This window comes from Pimephales promelas, chromosome 5 (genome assembly GCF_988280905.1).
Source record: "Pimephales promelas chromosome 5, fPimPro1.hap1.1, whole genome shotgun sequence".
Taxonomy (NCBI): domain Eukaryota; kingdom Metazoa; phylum Chordata; class Actinopteri; order Cypriniformes; family Leuciscidae; genus Pimephales; species Pimephales promelas.
The window spans coordinates 8,740,463-8,758,643 of NC_142773.1; the positions used below are offsets into that span (position 1 = coordinate 8,740,463).

Sequence of the window (18,181 nt, forward strand, 5' to 3'; positions counted from 1 at the left end):
CTTTGTATTGCGAGAAGCTTCCTCCTTGTCTCTTCTTACTTGCAACAAAAAACAAAACAACGTCTAAAAGCTGCAATGTGACGGGGTGTACAGCAAACAAACTAAAAACCCAGAACTACGTTTATTCTGCCCTCACAAAGCGTGACTGTGCTCCATTAGACAGATAGTGAACAGATTGAAATAAAGTCCCAAGGCGTAACTTTTCTTGGTGATTATTCTTTACTGTAAAACTGAAATACAAATAATAAAACATGTAAATATATATGACAGGAAAACAAATACAATAATACTGTTGGATAACAGTCACTGATTGCTCTTAGTTCAAACCATTCTCAACCAAGTTCGTTTCAATGTTGTAATCAGTTCAATCACTTGTATCAATAATCATAACTTAATTATAGTGGAATAAACACGTTAATTACTTACAGTCAAATGTTTTCCCAAGGCTGAACTGTTAGAAGATAGCATTTCTGAGCTGTGCTGCGATGCTTTCCTTTCTCTATTGCGTTCTGAACATGTCATAACATATGCGCAATTGTGCTATCAGATCGCTATTTCAAAATAAAAGTCCCGGAGGAAAATTCACAATATAATGAATGCAATAGCAAAATAAAATACACAGAAAAATACCATTTAAATTTTTTTTAAAGTCAGCACAACGTTTTATATGCTGTGTCGACCCAAAGAAATTAGCGTTTATGGACACAAAAGTGAATACAAACAGAGTGCAACGTGTCATATTACTCTGAGAACTAACTCACGCCCCCTGGAGGGGAACGTAATAAGCGACAGGATAACACACATTACAGATTATATATATATATATATATATATATATATGAAGAGTTCAGATGCAAAAGCCTCTAAATGCCATTTGAAATTTTCTTCTTTAATGATGATTTTTATCAAACTTGTATATTTAAGTTCAGTGATTATATTTAAATGGCAATGATAATTACCTATTAATTGTTATTTAAGTGAAATTACTGAACTTAAATATACAAGTTTGATAAAAATCATCATTAAAGAAGAAAATTTCAAATGGCATTTAGAGGCTTTTGCATCTGAACTCTTCATATATAAACTGACATTTGGATGTTTACTGTTGACAATGTTTCCTGCACGTGTAGAGTGTATTTTTAGTACACTGAGTGTCAGGATCCCACAATTAACCCATTCTTCCAGCTGATGCGTCACATCTTATTGCCTGTATCCACTTTTGTGTCCTCAAAGGCTCGTTTTTACGGTTCGGTAGCTTATAAAACTTAGTTCTGCGTTATTTTAGCTTGTTTGCTGTACACCCTGTCAGACAGCAGCTCTGTCTCCATACACAACAACACAAAGCAGGATTTCATTCGCCATCGTTTTTGTTTCGGTTCTTGTTCTAACCTTTGCGTGTAATGGCGGTGTGGTGAAGAGATGGGTCCGCCTGAAGAGATGAGTCCCACCTTAGGACCCAAGCGATCCGATTGGTTCAAAGCTAGTTTTATGGGTAATCGCTTTAATGCCTGGTTACAAATCACTTTATTAAAAGAGACGTTTGAAGTACGTTATAACGAGTCATTAATGTATTTTAACTTATATGTTTTATATACTAGTATATAATCGAAGCTGTAGATTGTACATTTAAACATTTCTCGTTCTTAGTGTTTTTAGTTAGCTTAGTAGCATAGCATTTATCCGATGATTCGTGCTAGTTGAGATTTACCGCAGCTTATACTGCCTTACCGTATTCGAAATGCAATTATAATTGTCACTGTTTTTGTCTTTAGAATCAGTGCGATGTTGATCATTTGAATTGTTTGTCTAGCCTTGATTACAGGACAGTGTAATAAAAATTTGTGAATCACAAATCGTAATTTAATCATTATCATACCGGTGCATATGTCTATATGCCTGTGTAACAGCTCAGTAATGGCGTCGCCACAAGATGGCAGCCTACACAGAACGCTCGTCGGATTCGTCTATTACTTGAGGGCAACAAACTGCTTTTATCAAGTTATCGCGAGAACATATTTTGATCAGGCATACTACTGGCATACTATGGGGTCCTAAGGTGGGACTCATCTCTTCAGGGGGACCCATCTCTTCACCACAGCGGATCCGCTACTTTTCTTCTTCTATGCTTGCGAGCGAATGTCCTGTAAGTGATGTGACTCAGTGCTGCCATCTGGTGTCCGGTAGAGTACAGAAAGTAAATATCACTGCACATGTGAACTCATCCATCCACGGTCGAAACACGGATAGCAGGGTTCTCAAGTTTGAGCAAAAGCTTGGAGTGAAATCACACGTGGTTAGGGGAGGAGCCATAATGAAGCCCCGCCCCACCCATCCCCGCCCCCAATTTTACCCATTGTTCATAATTAACCAGAACAAATTAAAATTATAACAATTAGTAAATCTGATAAATGACAGAGCAATTCATCACATCAAATACTCTTTAATGCAGAATTACAAATATAGCTAACCAAAAATATAACAAATTGCTCCAAACAGTTTCAAACAAATCTTTAAAAATTGCATTTTGATTTTTGAATGCGTCTTCTATCTAGACGAATGATTTATTGTGTGGTGGGACATTGAGAATAAATGGACAGATTTGGTGCACCACCTCTTCCACTGTCTCCTCCTCTAATCTGGCAACCTTTTTAGGGGGCTTACCCTTTGGTGCCCAAAATGACAAAATATCTTTCTGCTTTTTTCCTGACATCTTTGAAAAATACAAATGCAACATTATGACAATGATTAAATATTACCCAGAGCAATCTGCTGTAATACATCCTTAATGTAACTAGAAAGACTATTAATATTACAGTATAATATAATTTAAAATAAAATCAGTAAATCTTCATTCCTTTCCATACCCACTAACATTTCTCTTAGTTTCAGATAACGTAAGATAGCCAAACTGAGCCTGGTTGCAAAGTAGTTGTAGAGTTTTTGACAGCATCAATAATAATGTACGATGGGCTATATATTAAATGTTCTAGCCCAAAAATGTTAGACGAGCTTCTTCCAACTGACCTTCTTCTCCATCACGACACGTGTTCGCGCGATGTTGTTGGTTACCTAGTAACGAACGTACGGTGGCCGAGGATGTTCCGTCCATTCGCCTTATTCACTTGGCGGCCATTTTGAAAATGGAACGCCGCTGAGGGGTACACTCACCCAGAAGGATGCATGCGACGCAGCAGCACCAGCAATGAAAACTCGCAATGCGGACCACCAATCATTCCTGTCTGCCCGAATTAACGATGCAAAATGTGAAGCAAAGTGCCAGTGACTGAAACATCCCCCGGGCTGTGTTAATTAAGGGATACAGTACCTGTATCGGAGGTTTTATCCACGACATTGAACGTAGGAATGGACGCCTTGCCAGTTTCTGCGAGCTTGCAGCAGCCAGAGGTAATTAACGTTAGTAAGCTAAGCTGTAATATGGAGTTGTTGACTGTGTAAGTTACTATGTTAGATACAATTGTACTTTATTGTTTAGATAGATACACATCCAGTAGCTTACATACACACACATGCATGTAAAACAATCAAATCACTCACATGTATGTAAAAGGAAAGAGGAGAAGTGATTTTAAGGTCTGACAGGGACTGATCCTGTTACACACTGACAATGATAAGCTGCTATGGTGACAATACAAGTTTACATATATGTATAGATTCATAAAGAATAAAAATAATGATGGTAATGGATTTGTATAGATTCTAATAGTACACAGTCAACTTCCTACAAGCTTGCAGAAACTGAGGTAAATTGGCGTCCATTCTTACGTTCAATGTCGTGGATAAAACCTCCGATACAGGTACTGTATCCCTTAATTAACACAGCCCGGGGGATGTTTCAGTCACTGGCACTTTGCTTCACATTTTGCATCGTTAATTCGGGCAGACAGGAATGATTGGTGGTCCGCACTGCGAGTTTTCATTGCTGGTGCTGCTGCGTCGCATGCATCCTTCTGGGTGAGTGTACCCCTCAGCGGCGTTCCATTTTCAAAATGGCCGCCAAGTGAATAAGGCGAATTTCCGTGTGTTCGCGCTACTGAATGACATGTCATGTATAGATCAGTGGTGCACGCAGCGCGCATATATGTTGCCTAGTAACGAACGCAATCTGGCGGAGATACGCGCTGGCGGTAGGAAACTTCACTTTGTTTGCCTGCGCCTCGTATACAACGTTAGAAAGCTTTCAGCCAGGACAACTTGGTTGGCATTGCCTTTTCAGCGTGAGAAATACACAGTGTGGCGTGTGAGCGTGTGAACCGGTCGAAATGAGTGTGTTTCACGGCCAATGCGTGAGACTTGAGAACCCTGACGGATAGTGAAGTATACCCGGGGCTTAATGCGCTTTCCACTGTGCCAGATGTTTATTCCCCAACCCTGATGGTGTGTGTTCTTGTGTCTGACAGGTTGTTGTCTGGAGAGGGAACGGAGCAGGGCTGGAAAGTGCTGAAACTGACGGCTCTGCTCTATCTCGCAGTGCTGTTGGGCTGCACGGCCCTCATTAACTTCTCTCTGGGCTTCATCTTGGCCGTCACACTGGTGCCCATCACCGCCAGCATCACGCCACACATGCCCAAGTACAAAACACTTTCAGCTAACACTCTTTTATATTTGTCGAGAATACTCTGAAGATAATCTGAGGCAATTTAGGTCAAATCTGGTGGAATTTGTTGAAATGACAATATAAGCAAATCTTTTTTTGCTTGTATTAAGACCCACTGGCCAAATTAAAGGGTTAGTTCACCCAAAAATGAAAATTCTGTCAGTATTTACTCACCCTCATGTTGTTCCAACCCCGTAAGACCTTCGTTCATCTTCGCAACACAAATTAAGATATTTAACATATTAAGATCGCTCCTGCATACTAGTCCATAGGCTTCTTGAGGGAATGACTCTTGCTGGCATCGAGAAGTCATCAAAGACATCGTTAAAATAGTCCAAGTGACTACAGGGGCTCAATTTTAACTTTATCAAACGACGAAAATATCGCAGATTCTGTCCAACATAAGAAGCCTCGGTATCCATCGAAAAATCTCTATGAACAAGAGCAGATTAAAAGCTGATAAATCAACTCATTAACTTTATCTGTAAGTGTCCATGGCTCCTTCCTGTTGCACGTGTCAATCTGGCAACCCATGTGAGCGTCGAGTCTGAGGAGGCGGGGAAACAACTCTCTCCGATATCCTGAATTTGGACTGCAGTACCGATTTCCACCACTAGCTGCCAATCTAACAGACTGCAGTATTAACGTTACATGTTGATTTCATTGCCTCATCAGTCTGTGGTCAGCGATACCGATAACTGCTGAAGTTTAGAGGCTGTTTACACGACAACTAAAAACGTAAAACTTTAAATGTGTTTTGGCCGTTCGTTTACACGGCAACCGTGTTTTGGCGTGTTTTCAACACGGAAAACATGTTTCAAAGTTTTCAAAACGGGTTTCAAAGTGCATGTTTTTGAGAACGGTCTCCATGTAATCCACAAAAACGTGAATCTCTGAAGACGATGACGTCATGTGTTCATTCTATAGACCTTATGTAGTCCCGCCCCTTTTCAGCACCGCATCGTTGTCTTTTGTCTTCCGGTCTGTATTTTCACAGCGATCTTGCATATTTATGAATGAACGGTTCGTTTTAAAATCTTCCCGGTTGACTGACATTTGTTAACTTTCGTTAACTTTACATGAAGTAAATCCACTTCAAAAGCTAATTACTCTTCGACAGCGATGCCATAGAGATATACAGAGCGGCCGCAAAAACGGAAGGTCAAAGACAATTTTCTAAAGATGGCGGCGCATACGGTCTATAGTGTATGTAGACGATGACGTCATCGCCATCGTGTTTCATCGCCATCTAGTGTCCTCGCAGCAGAATACAGCGTTTTTAGTCGTTTTTGCAGATTCACGTCTGTTTTGACGCGTCTTTACGCGGAAAACTCAAAGGAAAAACATCTCCAGTTTAAGCGTATCGTTGTCGTGTAAACGTACCCTAAGATATAAGTCAACTCACCTTTATTTATATAGCACTTCTTACAATACAGATTGTATCGAAGCAGCTTCTCAGTGATATCCAAGATATAACCAAATTATACATCTCGAATGTGCTAGTGAGTGTTTCCTGTGTTCCTGGTCCTGTGCCTGTTGTCCTCTAACGCTGTGTTGTGTGTGTGTGTGTGTGTGTGTGTCAGAGCGCTGAGTGCTATGGTGATGGTGCTGCTCAGTCCTGCCTTCACCATCCTCTACTGCGTCTTCATCTACCAGGAGCTCATCGAGGTGCCCGTCAGCATCAGCGAGGGCTGGATGCTGTTCCTCTCGGTCATCTCGCAGGGCATTCTGGACCACGCGCTGTACGGCTCGCTCGTGTACCCGCTGCTAGCCCTGTTCGTGTACCCCTGCTGGCTGATGTTCTGGAACATCCTCTTCTGGAAGTAACCATCTTAGTTCTCTCAGAAAAACCACACGCTGTGCCAATCGTGAGGATTCGCTGTCCGTCTGTGTCACTGGATCTAGGCGGATGTCAGGCGCTGCGAAAGTACGAATAAAGAGTGTTTAATGGTGTGACTTCAACGGTGAGACTTCTTCGGTTTTGAAGTTCAAGTATTGAGTGTGTTTGGGGGAATATAGGGATTTATTTCTGGCCCGAATGTTGTAAACCGATTCACAAAGCAGGACAGAAGCAACGAAGCAAATGCAGAAACATTCAAATTCATTGGGAGTGGACTTATTGGGTCATTTATTATCTTGGTAACACTATTTTACAGTGTCCTTGTTGCATATGTTACCATAGTAAATTATGCATTCTTACATGCAACTAACCCTCAACCAAACCCTAATCCTACAGTAAGTACAGAATATTAGTACTAATATATAATTACACTGTAACAATGACACCTTAAAATAAAGCGTAACCCACTTTACAATAAGGTTAATTAGTTAACATTAGATTGTGTTAGCTAACATGAACTAACCATGAGCAATACATGTGATATAGGATTAGTTAATCTTTGGTAGTAAATCCAGCTAAGATTTTAATAATGTATTAGTAAATGTTGAAATTAACAAAGATTATTAAATGCTGTAGAAAGTCATTATTAGCTCATGTTAACTAATGTTATTAACTAATGAACCTTATTGTAAAGTGTTAGCATTATCTCATGATAGAAAAGGTTTTACATAGTTTTGGGTGCTGGAATCTTCTTATTAATATGAAATATGAAACGGCATTGTAACCTCCTCTTTAATGCATTACATGGAGTTTATTTCATTTGTGCCAGGAAACTCTGTCTTCATATCCTGCAGTGAATTATGCACATGGCATGGATCGTTTTGATTATTAAAGTTGAATAAAATGACTTTAAAGATAATGTCAATCCTAATTATTTGTTCATTTATATTTAAATCAAGTTTTCCATGTCTCAAGTGGTAATTTGGTTATTATTTGTTTGAATTGTTTCTTTATAAATATATGTACTTGTGAAATGCATATATTTTGTGGAGAACTTCTTTTGACCGGTTGTGGCCAGCAATAAAAACCCTTAAAGGGTGACTAAATCCCTGATCAGAGCTTGACTCCACCCACTGGCAATATTTGAAAAATGCTGAAAAAAGTGGGCGGACCCCAGCGGAGATAGAGGGGACGAATTAGATGCTAAAACACTCTATCCTGATCGTTTTCAGTACTCACAATTCCAACTCTTGCTCGCTACAGTGGTTTTGACGAAACAAGCTGTTTTTTATACTGCCAAGGGCGTAGCCATAGTTTCTTTGGTAATTATTGTCGAGGGATGATTAATGTTCCCCTTTTAATGCCCTAGACGGCTAAAATCTAAGAAGGGTCGTAACAGATCCACTCCGATGCCAGGCCACCAGACTGACATTTTAGCTCATTCTCTACATTTGTTTAGCCCTTGGTGAGCCTCATTCAATCGGTCAAGGATATCTCATCATTGTGCAGTGGGAACAACGATTCTGTCACCATGTAAATATTATAGCAATAAGGTACAAGAGGCTGTGCTGTATCGTGAATGCTGAAGCCATTCTCGCCGCTGGTCAAAGACCCGGCTGGGTCTGGTACAAAGCGGCGAAGGCGAGGGATGGGGTGTGGGGTGGGTGATTGCATATCAGTTTGTGTATGTGTAGGCCTGGAGAGTCGCTATGCCTGGCATCATAATCTAGGTGCCTCAGTCCGCAGGATTGTCATAGCGATACACAGCAAGTTACCATGGAGAAAACCTTGATCATAATCACCAGGTGTCCTGGGGAGTCGGGGAAGGAACGCGAGAGCGGCTCACTGCAGTGCTCTTCCGGGGGAGTTGTTGTCCCAAGAGCGGCCTTGGCCAAGGCCAGTGCTGGTTGAGGGCGGCCGAAAACAGATAAGACTGGGCTTGTTTGGTCTTGGGGCGAAAAGTCGCATTCAATTTACACGGCTATTTCTCATGGTCTCTGAAACGATCCAAATCCTTCTGCAAAGCTGTAAGCTTCTCCATGATGTTATCCATATTCTGGTTCATAGACACAGTCCCAGTGCTGACCGCTCTGCCCACCGCTTCAATCATGACGGGCAGCCTTTTGAGGCTTTGGACAGCTGTCACCATCTTTTTAATTCCTCGATAAACCAGGGCAATGCCTAATCCAATCAGCAGAAGACCTGTTATCATGATTCCGAATAGGGAGATATCTTCAACATCCTCCACGGAAAGAGCCACCAGACACACGACCCGCCACCTCTCCCACGCGTCCATCGTGTAGCCAGCTGCTAACGCTCCGGCAGGGCAGTCAGGTTCCCCCGAACCCAAGCTTCTCGTCGAGAAGATGGTGTCAATTGCGTTGAGAGACCAGTTGATCAAATCCATAATTACTTAGTTTGGAGAGCAGTGCTGAGAGAGTCTCTCAAAGTACAAGACAGTAGACTAGACGTGACAAGAGAAGCAAAGCAGGGGAGGGAGAGGGAGAGGGAGAGAAAATCCGACCGCCTTCGTTGAGTGTGTAGCACAGGTGATTTAGCTACATAATAGTGACTAAAGGGATACAATAAGTAACACACATTCGGTACTCATTTATGTTCATTTTATTAAAATCCATAATTTATCTGATTTACAAAACAAGAAGAAATATTTTTGGAAAGAAAGAAAAGAAATTTTGTATGTTTTAATTTATTGTTTTTAAGTTTTTCATCTGGTTACATCATGAAATGGAGTACTGCCCCTTTAAAGTCCCCGTGAAATCAAAATTGAACCTATTTACTTTGTTAGCGCATATTACTAGTCTTGTGGTGAACAATTAATCCGTGCAAGTAAATATATATTAAAAAAATGTTTTACCTTTGATCTTTCATCAAAATCTGAAAAGTTACTTCCGGTCTGGAACGGTTTCTTTTTCTGATGACGTAGGTTTCACAGCTTGGGTGGGGAAACGCTTAACCACTCCCCTCAAACCGTTAGTTTGCTATGAGCGAGAGATGGAGAGGAGGAGTGCTAGAGTAAAACCCTGCCCTCTGTTCAATATTCCGTTTCACTTGGAAATACGTCACAGCACTGGAGAAAAATCGTTTGCAACTTCCGGTTCACGGGGACTTTAAGCCTGCTCTTTCTAGAATGTGCTCTCGGGCAGGGGGAGAATTGGCTTTATGCCCAGCTGCACTACTTCCTGAACTTCAGCCAGCTTCTTGTTTCCTGTCTGCCATTATTGGCCAAATTGATTAATTCAGGTGTGTCTGATTATTGTTGCCATGACTACTGAGGTCAAGCACACCTGAATTAATCAATTTGGCCAATAATGGCAGACAGGAAACAAGGAGATGGCTGAAGTTCAGGAAGTAGTGCAGCTGGGCATAAAGCCCATTGAATCCACCATTTTGAGAAGAGCGTTCAGCGTTAGAGCAGAGCTCCTGTTGGTAATGTGCCTGAACGATGTTATTTTGAGACCAAACATTTGATTAAAAAAGACGTCATTGAACAAGGATTTGGTGAGTGTTAATGTTTTTTTTTTTGTTTGTTTATGGTTGAAGTGAGATAAATGCTGGTTTAATAACGATCGGTAAATGAGTTGCATGCAATTGTGTGACGAAGTTCTAGAAAGTAGGTGTTTTAAGTGAAGTCTTGAGTTTATGTTAAAGTCCATGTATGGTTTAATATTAGTTTTATATAAAGACTTCCTTTATGTGGCTGACAAATGTAATTTTATTTTGGTTATTGCTGTAATGTGATGATAATGCAGCTTACTGTTGTGTTAAAATTATTTCCCTCTGAAATAAGAAGATAGTAGCCTAATTTTGTTACCATTTTGACCTAAAATACAGGTCAGGTTTTTTGTTCCTGTTGAAAAATGTCTGGATATTTTCTTTGATTTGCGAGCCCCCCATGGATCTGGACGCTGGACGATCTGATTGAGTAGCCTAGGCCTAAACCCTGTTTTGTGAAATCCATTTCTTCAACCTTGAGGTGGGATTTTCACTCTATTTTCTTTACTATTTTTCCTATCACTTGAGACAGTGATTCAAATTTTTCCTGGCTCAAGTTCAAAGGACTGGACATTTTGTTTTTCCCCTCAGCTTGAATTTTATGGACTTATTTTACTCAATTTTTTGATTGATTTAGTTGTTTTTTTGTATCCATACCAAACTGTTGGATGAGTGTGAACAAACTTCATTTGATAAACAAGAGTGGGTTTATTTATGAAGGTGCACCTATAGGATTTTGTGAGATCTAACTCTTTTACATTTTTTTCTCATACCGGTATATTGTCCATTGTATTTGTATTGGTTTTTTTTTATTCCTCTCTTGTGATTGTTCTTATTGGGTGTTCACAACAAATTAATTTCATTATTATCTTTACATTATAAAAAGTAAAAAAAAGTCGACTGATATCAAAATAAGTTCTGATTCATTTTATCTGTATATCTTTAAACAACGATTATTTCAGGCTCCCTGGACGAACCTAGTGGTCCACAAAAATAGACTACCCATTGCAACTAGGTGTTGCAGGTAGGGATGAGCGAGTACAGCATTATCTGTATCTGTATCTGTATCTGTTAACCATATGAATTATCTGTATCTGTATCTGTACTTGGACTGGGCGGGGCCTAAACCCGGAAGTGGGTAGGGTAGTCTTGAAATGGGCGGGGCTTTAACCGGTATGTTATTTTAAGCATGCAATTGATATGGGTTGATCTGAAATTGCTATATTTTTTGCTGATAAGAAATAAAACTATTACATGACAGCATCAGCATTGAGCTTCAGATCAATAGTTTTGATCATGATAACAAACGAACTACAAAACAAGTTTTGCAACAATGAATACAACACAAGTGGCTGCAATTATAAAGTAAAATGTAATGAACAAGAGTTTTCATCTCAACTACGGCTGGGTGATATGGGCCAAAAGTCATATCCCGATATATTTAGGCTGAATTTCGATGTACAAAATATATCCCGATATTTTTTCTGCAAAGTGAGAGCAAATGTTCAGTCAAAGCCAAATATGACATGTCACAAGTAGTTTTATTGAAACTTGAACATTTGCCAAACCAAATGAATAAATAATAAACAGGTTTCTTCCCCAGCAAACATGCCAGTGCGGGCCCACTGTGGGTAAGTGTGGGTTTTCTGTGGGACAGTGTGGGCAAGGGCAAACCCTTTGGGGCCCCATGTGGGCTTGCTGAGGGCAAGCCCACAGTGGGCTTTCCCACAGAAACCCCTCAAGGGCCCCTAGTGGGTTAGCCCATGTGGGCCCCATAGCAGTTTTGCCCATTTGGGCCCCCATGAGGGTTTACTGTGGGCAACCCACTGTGGGTTTGCCCACAGAAAACCCACACGGGCCCCCAGTGGGTTAGCCCATGCGGGGCCCATAGCAGTTTTGCCCATTTGGGCCCCCATGAGGGTTTACTGTGGGTAACCCACTGTGGGTTTGCCCACAGAAAACCCACACGGGCCCCCAGTGGGTTAGCCCATGCGGGGCCCATAGCAGTTTTGCCCATTTGGGCCCCCATGATGGTTTACTGTGGGCAACCCACTGTGGGTTTGCCCACAGAAACCCCTCAAGGGCCCCCAGTGGGTAAGCCCATGCGGGGCCCATAGCAGATTTGCCCATTTGAGCCCCCATGAGGGTTTACTGTGGGCAACCCACTGTGGGTTTGCCCACAGAAAATCCACACAGGCTCGCAGTGGGTTAGCCTATGCGGGGCCCATAGCAGTTTTGCCCATTTGGGCCCCCATGAGGGTTTACTGTTGGCAACCCACTGTGGGTTTGCCCACAGAAAACCCACATGGGGCCCGAGGCAGTTAGCCCATGCAAAGTTAAGTTGTTTAACAGTCAAATGTTTTAACATTAGAAGGTTTAATATTAGAAGCTTAATCAAACTATTTAACGATCCTGTGAAATGTCAGTCCATAATTAACTAAAACTGCATAATGGATTATGAGCATGTGCATTTAAAAACAAATTTTTGACTTATAAGGAATTATACAAAAATATAGATGTAACTATATATTGTAATGCAGTAGGTCTTAATGAGTCTTTATGAATATATTTATACAATAGTAATATTGCTCATAAATAAGTATAAATGGTGCTATAAATCATTATAAGTATGGACTGCACAGAAAGTGTTTCCATATTTATTAAATAAAATTAACTTATTTGTCACAATAAAAACAATACAATGGTTTACTGATTTGTTTTGGTATTCATCAGTGATGCATTTTATCATAATAAAATTATATATTATTGATACTAATAAATAGGCCTACATCACTGATGTAACGACTGAGCCCAATCAGACACAAACGAAACTGCGACGTCACTGGGCGTAATTTCATTACCAACTTTCATTTATATAGCATTTTAGTGCTTTCATATTCTAATGAAAAAAATAATATTACATGGGTCATAGAACTACATAATGATTTTTAAATTCATGATATAAAATGAATGATATTTTAAATTGTTACATGTTATAATTCTAGATGTTTAAATGCTGCGTGCCTTTTGAATTGTTATGGTTTCAACGCGCGTGCGAGTCGCATTCAAAGTTGTCCGGTTCAAAGACAGGAGCGCACGCGAGCAGATGGAAACCATGGAAACGAGGAAACCTCTTCAACTGACAAACAGCAAAGAACAGCGTCTCTCTGTTTTTCCACTGCTTTCAGGTAAGTTTAGTTAACAAAATCACACAAATAATACATACAAACGTTCCTAACACCTTTCTTACGTATAATTGATACGCTTCTGTTGAATATTTACTTTGTAGAAAAGGTTTTGAGTCTTCGAAAAAGTCCGTTAGCATCTCAACTGTTTTCAGAATAGGTAACGTTAAGTTAAGTTAACGTTAGCTCTTGTTTTACATAAGTTTGGGGTTTTATCCACATCTTTGTGTTGATAACAGTTTTTGATAGTTTTGTTTTGCTGGTAATTTGTCAATGGGTTATTGGAAATTAGCTAATTGCTAGCTAGCCTGAAAGAATTCACACTGTAACGTACTGTTGATCAGTGACGTCACTTACAAAGATTGATAATAAAAGTGATTTCAGAAGGGACAGAAAAAAAACCTCCACAACAAAGGGGGAATTATTGTTTCATGATAATAATTTCATACATTTATTGCACAATACATTACGTTAAGATTTTATATTATTTTTCTCTTTTCTGCATTGCATCTCTAGCTTGATTCATTGTAATAAACCCTTTGTTCTATTGCAAATCCTATGTAACATTGTTGGCTCTGTGACACATTGCATGTTATATTCTAGTCTAGAAAATCATCATGATGTCCTGCTACAGCCCTGTCCCAAGACAACCTCCACGGCTATGAACTCGACTAGTAAGCAAAACTTCAAACATACTGTTCAAAAGTTTGGGGTCTGTAGGATTTATGCTTTTTAATGAAGTCTCACACTCATTAACCCCAGTTTTTTTTCAGTGATATTGTCCTTGAGAAGCCTGTAGGCTAAATAATAGCTGGCAAAATAATATAATGTTATAATGGTCATAAGTTATAATAATTAATTTAACTATTATGATAACAGGATATCATGGTCGTTGGTATATTCTCTAGGTGTGTTTTTAATTATGTTGGCCAATGAGACACCATACTGTCCAGCGCTAAGGTATTTATTTATTTTCATGTGTTTTTTTAATGATAAATACTAAAGTTCTTTTAACTTTTAAATGCTGAATTCAGGGGGTCAGCAACTTTAGGCACGCAAGTTATTTTTCACAGATATCTGGCCAGTTTACTCATGGCTCATATTCTTAGCCTTTAAATGTTTGAATTTATATCCACAATGCAATATCAGGGGGTAAAGATATCATTGGAGTTTCTAAAGTTACTATGCTCTTGTTACCAGATGAGATATCATTTGACCCTGTGATTCTTCAGGACCAGATCTTGATGCCATCCACACCCAGTACATGACAAAGGTGAGTTTCACAATAGCTGCCACTACCACAAACCAAGAGACCGAACACAACAGACCTTCATCCATATGAACTCACCCATACGTTGGGATAGTAACCAAAACCCGGTATTAAACATTAAACGGGCCCTGGGGCCAAATTAAAGGACAACTCCGGTCAATTTTAACATTGAGCTAATTTTTTTGTACATTTGGAGTGCTGTCAGTACAGACAAAAATCGGTGTTGCCTACACTGTGTTATCATCTTTTTAAAATTCGCACCCTGCTGACTTCAATGGGGCATGGTCTAAACCTGCTTTTAGCCTCTTAACATCCTTAATTTGTCATTACGAGTGTACAGCCATGTGAGTGGTGTTATTAAGAGTGACCACGGTCAATCTGACTGCAGTAGATATGAAAGATATTAATAAAAATGATGTTAATTCAGCCAGCGCACATACCTCTATTTGCTTCCTGTTTTCTGTCGAAGCCCACAGTAGTCGATTGTCGATCTCACACGCGAGTTCATTTATATCGTCTCAAACCTACCACTGTGTGGTGTTCTGAGAATATCAGCTCAAATGGATAGTTCATCCGAATCAGATGTTGAACACACAGAGGTTTAAGATGATATTCACTTATGATCGCGCGCGTGAACTCGACAATCGACTACTGTGGGCTTCGCCTGAAAACAGGAAGCAAATAGAGGTATGTGCACTGGCTGAATTAACATCATTTTTATTAATATCTTTCATATATATTCACCGTGGTCACTCTTAATAACACCACTCACATAGCTGTACACTTGTAATGACAAATCATTACGAGTACAAAAAAAATAATTACAAGCTTTTTTTAAGGAAGACCGCAGTATCGATAAGCCCAGGTGTTATCAGTTCTGTCTTGCAAATTCTGTGAGGATTAGGAGGGGTATTTTAAACAGTCTTCATACAACATGTTTTTCAGGCTGGTGGTTGTTTGTAATTTTAAATTTAAATTTTAATAAGTAGGGAGAAAATAAAAACCTTTATTAAACAATTGTAAATTATTTATAACTGAATCTACAAAACATACAATAATTTACATCACTTATAAACATTTATGAAACGCATAATCATGTTTCATAAAAAATCATTTAATCATTTACTAATGACTTGTAAATGACTTGTAACAGAATTGACAAAACATACATAAAATGTTAGTATATCACTTGCTAATCATTTATGAATATTTTGTAAAAGCTTAGTTCATCATTAACCAACCAAAATGACTTACAACTAAATGTTATTATAAACCGCAGCTCTCTCATTGACCTATTCAGTCATTCTCTTAGTTGAGCATTTATAAATAGCACCTGGAACAATCAGAAGACGTTTCCTCATTCAAAGTGCAGGTTGAAAACTTTCTTAGGTTGAAATGTTTCAACAGTACAACCCTTATTTTGTTTTTAACATTTGTATTTCAATTGTTCCTTTCTCATTTAGATGCTGTGACAAAAAGCAGTCAAGCCACTGCATGTGAGGTGGAAGCCAATATGAAGACATGGCTCCGTAATCCCTGGGACAGAGATGGGGGAAGGCAAGGAAGGGCCAGAACTACTGTTGCCCCTGAGGATTGATTTTTAATTTTCAATCCCCTGTTTTCTGTGATTATTGCTGTTTTAAACTGTATTATCATTAATTATAATTATTATTAAATATAAATAAATTATTTGGGGAAAAAACATGACCCTCGATTTATTGCTGCTAACAAGTCCAATTGTACTGCATATAGTAATATGGGTGTACCTACTCTGTGTGCTCAAACTTTGCAACTGCACCCACAGTGTGCCCACATCCAGCCTGCTATAATTTGTGTGGGCCAGCCCAAAGTCAGCCCACACTTTGGGCTGGCCCACGGTAAGTAGAGTGGGCCCCGATTGGAGCCAGTTGTGGGCCCACAGCAAACCCTTATAGGGGCCCATTTGGGGCCATTGCAGGCAGCCCACTGTGGGCCCACAACTGGCCCCAATGGGGGCCCACTCTACTTACCGTGGGCCTGCCCATAGTCAGCCCACACTTTTGGGCTGTCCCACTGGGGCCCCACCTGGGTCCCGAAGTGTGGGGCCCACACGTGCCCCGCATTTCACGCCGGTATCTGGGCCCACAGTGGGCTGCCCACAATGGCCCCACATGGGCCCCTATAAGGGTTTGTCGTGGGCCCACAACTGGCCCCAATGGGGTCCACTCTACTTACTGTGGGCCTGCCCACAGTCAGCCCACACTTGTGGGCTGTCCCACTGGGGCCCCACCTGGGTCCCAAAGTGTGGGGCCCACACGTGCCCCGCATTTCACGCCGGTATCTGGGCCCACAGTGGGCTGCCCGCAATGGCCCCACATGGGCCCCTATAAGGGTTTACCGTGGGCCCACAACTGGCCCCAATGGGGTCCACTCTACTTACTGTGGGCCTGCCCACAGTCAGCCCACACTTGTGGGCTGTCCCACTGGGGCCCCACCTGGGTCCCGAAGTGTGGGGCCCACACGTGCCCCGCATTTCACGCCGGTATCTGGGCCCGCAGTGGGCTGCCCGCAAGGGCCCCATTCGGGCCCCAAAGAAGCTTGTTTGCTGGGTCACCTTAGGGCTGCATGATTATGACAGAAATCTTCATTGCAGATTATTCCCTTGGAATTGTAATTGTGATTTATTAATTGGTTTATTTATTTTGTTAATACAACGTTGGTATGAGCCATTACAGTCATTTAAAAAAATATAAAAAATAACACAAAGAAAAATAGGGGCATTAAGGGGTTAATATAGAAACGACAGTTACTATGGTGAATAGTGAATACACAATACTAACAAGAACTGTTTATGAAACATGGAAACTGCTCTGGTGAATAGAATGAAAATCATAACTGCATTGCTTTTATTTCGTGTAATTTACAACGTAACGGTGTTGCATGCTCGTATAGCCTAGTTTCTTTTGCACTTTATATACAGAGGCGATCCAGCGCGCGCCACCGCATTTGCGCGTGCAATTGAGTGTGCGTTACTACTAACGTTACAGTATAACGGGTGACAGGACAGAAAGTCCGTTTTGCTGAGGTGAAAGACTTTATTTCATAACATAACATGCTTTAATCAAGCACGCAAAGTGGAAAAGGAGTGGCTGGGGCGCGGGGAGCAGTGCAGAGAGCTCTGGATCAGCACTCAGCAGCTTGCAAGGATCACAGCGCAAACCTGAATAGCCTATATCGATATGCAATATGCTTTAATTACATATCACATTTAAAAATATATATATTCTTTATATTGATATATCGCTCAGCCTTAATCTCAACATAACTTTTTTTTTTTTTTTATCCGAGCACAGATATTGACTCGAATTACTCGTATAATATTCGTACTCGACAAAAGTGCTTTATCCGTACCGGATACTCGTTTCAGCCGAGTATCCGGCTCAACTCTAGTTGCAGGTGTTACAAGTGCCAAAGTAGGTACCAAATGTAAGTACAGATTGATGGCCTAAGACACGAAACGAGCGGTTTGTGTGAGAAAACGAACAGCATTTATATCGTTTTTACCTCTTGTAACCACAGCCATGTCCAACCAATCTGAAGGCACGGGCGCTTCGGTCTAGTAGTACCTGCATAGTGACTAGGGGGTATAAACACCAGGAAAGTCTGCTAGTTCACTTGGTTTGTTCCGGACCAAATGCAATTTTGTTTTTGTTTTTTTCGGTGTTGTTCGCCTTCACACTGCACCTTTTGCAAGTAAACCAAAATGTATAAAACCACGC

General features: G+C 40.5%; 2 protein-coding genes and 1 long non-coding RNA gene across 4 annotated transcripts in view; all 3 read left to right on the forward strand.

Annotated features, from left to right (window-relative positions):
- The window catches only part of gpaa1 (glycosylphosphatidylinositol anchor attachment 1), a 28,687-nt gene extending 22,236 nt beyond the window's left edge, over positions 1–6,451 (forward strand). The window contains exons 13-14 of the mRNA XM_089130921.1: positions 4,419–4,589; positions 6,199–6,451. Of these exons, the coding sequence (XP_088987047.1) occupies positions 4,419–4,589; positions 6,199–6,442 (415 nt within the window). The 3' untranslated portion in view covers positions 6,443–6,451. The remainder of the gene's footprint in view (positions 1–4,418; positions 4,590–6,198) is intronic.
- Positions 1–18,181, forward strand: part of LOC120467255 (serine/threonine-protein kinase pim-2-like) — a 340,979-nt gene that overhangs the window by 88,886 nt on the left and 233,912 nt on the right. The window lies entirely within an intron of this gene.
- LOC120461207 (uncharacterized) lies at positions 12,610–17,006 on the forward strand. 2 transcript variants are annotated; one of them, XR_016168470.1, is made up of 4 exons: positions 12,610–13,313; positions 13,757–13,827; positions 14,354–14,426; positions 15,887–17,006. It is a non-coding gene; the product is annotated as an uncharacterized LOC120461207 (long non-coding RNA). The 2 variants fall into 2 exon arrangements; XR_016168469.1 differs by having other exon boundaries at positions 12,614–13,156.